Source organism: Melospiza melodia, chromosome 7 (assembly GCF_035770615.1).
Source record: "Melospiza melodia melodia isolate bMelMel2 chromosome 7, bMelMel2.pri, whole genome shotgun sequence".
In the NCBI taxonomy this organism is placed as follows: Eukaryota; Metazoa; Chordata; class Aves; order Passeriformes; family Passerellidae; genus Melospiza; species Melospiza melodia.
In genome coordinates, this window is record NC_086200.1 from 22,744,739 (window position 1) to 22,748,172 (window position 3,434).

At 56.2% G+C, this 3,434-nt stretch overlaps 1 protein-coding gene across 1 annotated transcript; it reads right to left on the minus strand.

Moving 5' to 3' along the window:
* Positions 1-833: 833 nt before the first annotated feature.
* Positions 834-1,385, minus strand: LOC134420891 (olfactory receptor 14J1-like; the record flags this gene model as incomplete). Its single annotated transcript, XM_063161299.1, has 2 exons — positions 834-842; positions 924-1,385. Coding segments are annotated over 2 exons (471 nt in total), but the record flags the coding sequence as incomplete, so codon positions are not given.
* Between the last annotated feature and the right edge of the window lie 2,049 nt (positions 1,386-3,434).

A 3,434-nucleotide genomic window follows, 5' to 3' on the forward strand; every position in this document is an offset into this window, starting at 1 on the left:
GGATGGGGCACCTGTGTGAGCTGGGGGAGAGGCCAGGGCTGCAGAGGGGGGATGTTGTTGGCAGCTCCATCAGGACGCTCTGGGACGCTGCCCTGGGCTGTGCAGTGCACTGGGGATGGATCAGCCCCTGCTCTGCTGCTCCTTCCCGTCTGCCCCAGGGCCCTTGCAGAGCCCCAGCCATGCTGTTTGCCCCCAGCCTGCCCATGGCCAGCCTGGGGCTGCTCACGGGGCTTTTCTGTGCTGAGCATTGGCCTGGGTGTGTTCTTGAGAGAGCCTGGGCAAGGAGCCTGGAGTCCCCAGGCCCTGGCCTGAGGCGTCAGCGCTGCCCCAGCAGTGCCCATGGCCTGTTCCTGCTGCAGCCACGGCACTGCCACCCCCATGGCTGTGCCCGGCCCTGAGAGCACTCAGGCCCTGCAGCAACACCAGGGCCACCAGGGCAGCGGGGCAGGGCCACAGCAGCATCACTGGCAACACCAAGTGCTGCTGCTGCTGGGCACAGCTGCTGGGCCAGCACTGATCTGCCCCCAGCTCTGCACACAGACATTGCTGCTGCAGCTCCAGAGAAGGCAACAAAAGGGCATCTCTGCAGAAAACTTTTCTGGGAGATCCTTTAGTTCTTTTAAAGCCACAGAGAGTGCAGCCCCTCATTGACACAGTCTCTGGTTACAGTCAAGGAATAGAGAAACAAAATGAGAAATGGTATAAAAAATGGCATTTCTTTGTAGACAATACGAAAAAGTTAAAAGAAAGAAACAGAACCTCCAGAAGGAAACCAACAAGAAGTATCAAAGATTAGTTTTATTACAAGCACTTTGCATAAATTACTCAGCAGTTTAATGTTCCTGAAAGCATGCAGTCATCAGTGTCCACACTGCAGCCTTGAGCTCCTGGTTCCTCAGGCTGTAGATGAGAGGGTTCAGGACTGGAGGCACCACCGAATACAGAACTGAAAGGGCCAGATCCAGGGATGGGGAGGAGATGGAGGGGGGCTTCAGGTAGGCAAATGTGGCTGTGCTGATGAACAGGGAGATCACAGCCAGGTGAGGGAGGCAGGTGGAAAAGGCTTTGTGCCGTCCCTGCTCAGAGGGGATCCTCAGCACAGCCCTGAAGATCTGCACATAGGAGAAAACCATGAACACAAAACAGCCAAAACTTAAACAGGCACCAACAGCAAGAAGTCCCAGTTCCCTGAGGTTTGAGTGTGAGCAGGAGAGCTTGAGGATCTGTGGGATTTCACAGAAGAACTGGCCCATAGCATTGCCCTTGCAGAGGGGCAGGGAAAATGTATTGGCTGTGTGCAGCAGAGCATTGAGAAAGGCACTGGCCCAGGCAGCTGCTGCCATGTGGGCACAAGCTCTGCTGCCCAGGAGGGTCCCGTAGTGCAGGGGTTTGCAGATGGACACGTAGCGGTCATAGCACATGATGGTCAGGAGGAAATGCTCTGCTGAGATGAAGAACACAAAGAAAAAGACCTGTGCAGCACATCCTGTGTAGGAGATGTTCCTGGTGTCCCAGAGGGAATTGTGCATGGCTTTGGGGACAGTGGTGCAGATGGAGCCCAGGTCGCTGAGCGCCAGGTTGAGCAGGAAGAAGAACATGGGCGTGTGCAGGTGGTGGCCGCAGGCTACGGCGCTGATGATGAGGCCGTTGCCCAGGAGGGCAGCCAGGGAGATGCCCAGCAAGAGGCAGAAGTGCAGGAGCTGCAGCTGCCGCGTGTCTGCCAATGCCAGCAGGAGGAAGTGCCTGATGGAGCTGCTGTTGGATACTTGCTGTGCCTTGGCATGGGAATCTGTAAAAAAAGTAATCATGGAATAGTTGGGTTTAGGAGAGGACTTCAAATATCCCAGCACAGCGTGGGGGCACTTTCCCCCCACTGCCTGCCCAGGGCTCTGCTGCCTGGAGTTGTCCCTGCCAGCAGCTGCTTCCCTGTGCCCAGGGCTGGGCCCTGCCAGAGCTGCCAGAGCCCAGCCCAGCTCTGGGGGCTTAGCTCTGCCCTGCAGACCCCTCCCATCTCTAGCACTGCCCAGGGGCAGCTCTGGCTCTGCAGGCTCTGATGGTAACATCACAGGAACCCTGAGGAGACTGGGAAAGCAACACTAATGCTGCCTCTAAGGGGCCCTGCAAGGATTTCTGTCACTGCCTGGTTTATTAACATCTGAAAGTATTTTGGGGTTTTTTTGGGTTTTTTTTTCTCAACCTGAACCTTGAGATGAATATCTATCTGCACTTTCCTATCCAGGCAACCCAGAACAGTATATTCAAAAAGCAGGAAATTCCCTTTCATGCAGCCCCTGTCTTGCTGTGCTCCCTGTATAATCTATTTGTTCTGACATTAAATGCCATACTGGAAGCAGTCCTGAACAATGCAGCATCCACCCCACACAAGGAGAAAACTTCCAAGCCTGACCAGCTGTCTCCTGCCCCTATATCTTGTCCCCCAGCGCTGGGAGCAACTGCCAGGGCTGGCTGAGAGCTGTCTCTGGCAGGCAGCAGAGTCCCTGCCCCAGCACAGTGCCCTGGGCTGCAGGACCCTGCTCTGCAGGACAGCCCTGGGCACCCCTGGCTGCTCTGCACAAGAGACAGAGAATGTACTCACAGAGTCTGTAGGCATTGGGATGTTCCAGCTTTAGGAGATGGCTCCAGGAGCTGCAGCTGCATTGTCCTGCAGTCAGAGGTTCCTGTGCCAAGGGCTGGCAGTGATTCTGCCCCAGGCACTTCTCAGCACCTTCCCAGCCCTGACTGATTGAAGCTCTCTGTGCCTCTGTGCTGTGCCCCGGGTGGCTGCAGGCAGTGCCCCAGCCCTGCTGGGCTGGCAGAAGAGCTGCTCATCGAGAGAAATGTGCTTTTGAAGCTCTTCTTGGTTACCAGGAGTTGCCTCTGTGCCAGGAGCCCAGCCCAGCTCAGCAGCACAGACACAGCACAAGGACTTTAATGAACCTCTGGGGCATTGTGCTCAGGCCCTGAACATCGGTCCCTGAGAGGGAGCTGAAGAAACCTCTCCAGAACTCTAAGGCAGAATCCAACTCCAAAGTTTCTTGGACTTTTAATGGGTCCCACTGAGGAGTACAACTGAGAAAGTGTCCCCAGGCCCCAGGCAGAGCAGAGAACTGCAGGCAGTGATGACAGGTGGGGACAAAGAGAAGCCAAGTCTTGGTGCCCTGGGGCACAGCAGGGTCTGTGCCACCAAGGGCTGTGAGGAGACACCTTGTCCTGAGGCACTGGGGCCTCCTGGCACAGCCCCAGCCAGGCTGGGCACTGTCAGCCCCTTGTCCTGCCTTCAGCATCCCCCCCTAGCCTGCATCCCAGTGGCCTCAAGGATCTGCTGGAAGGAGTCCCTGGGGAGCCTTGCTCAGCAATGGCCCTGGGGAATCCTTAATGCTCCCTGTAGGGACTGCAGGTTTTTTAAAAACTTTGGGTTTGGCTTTTGCCTTGGA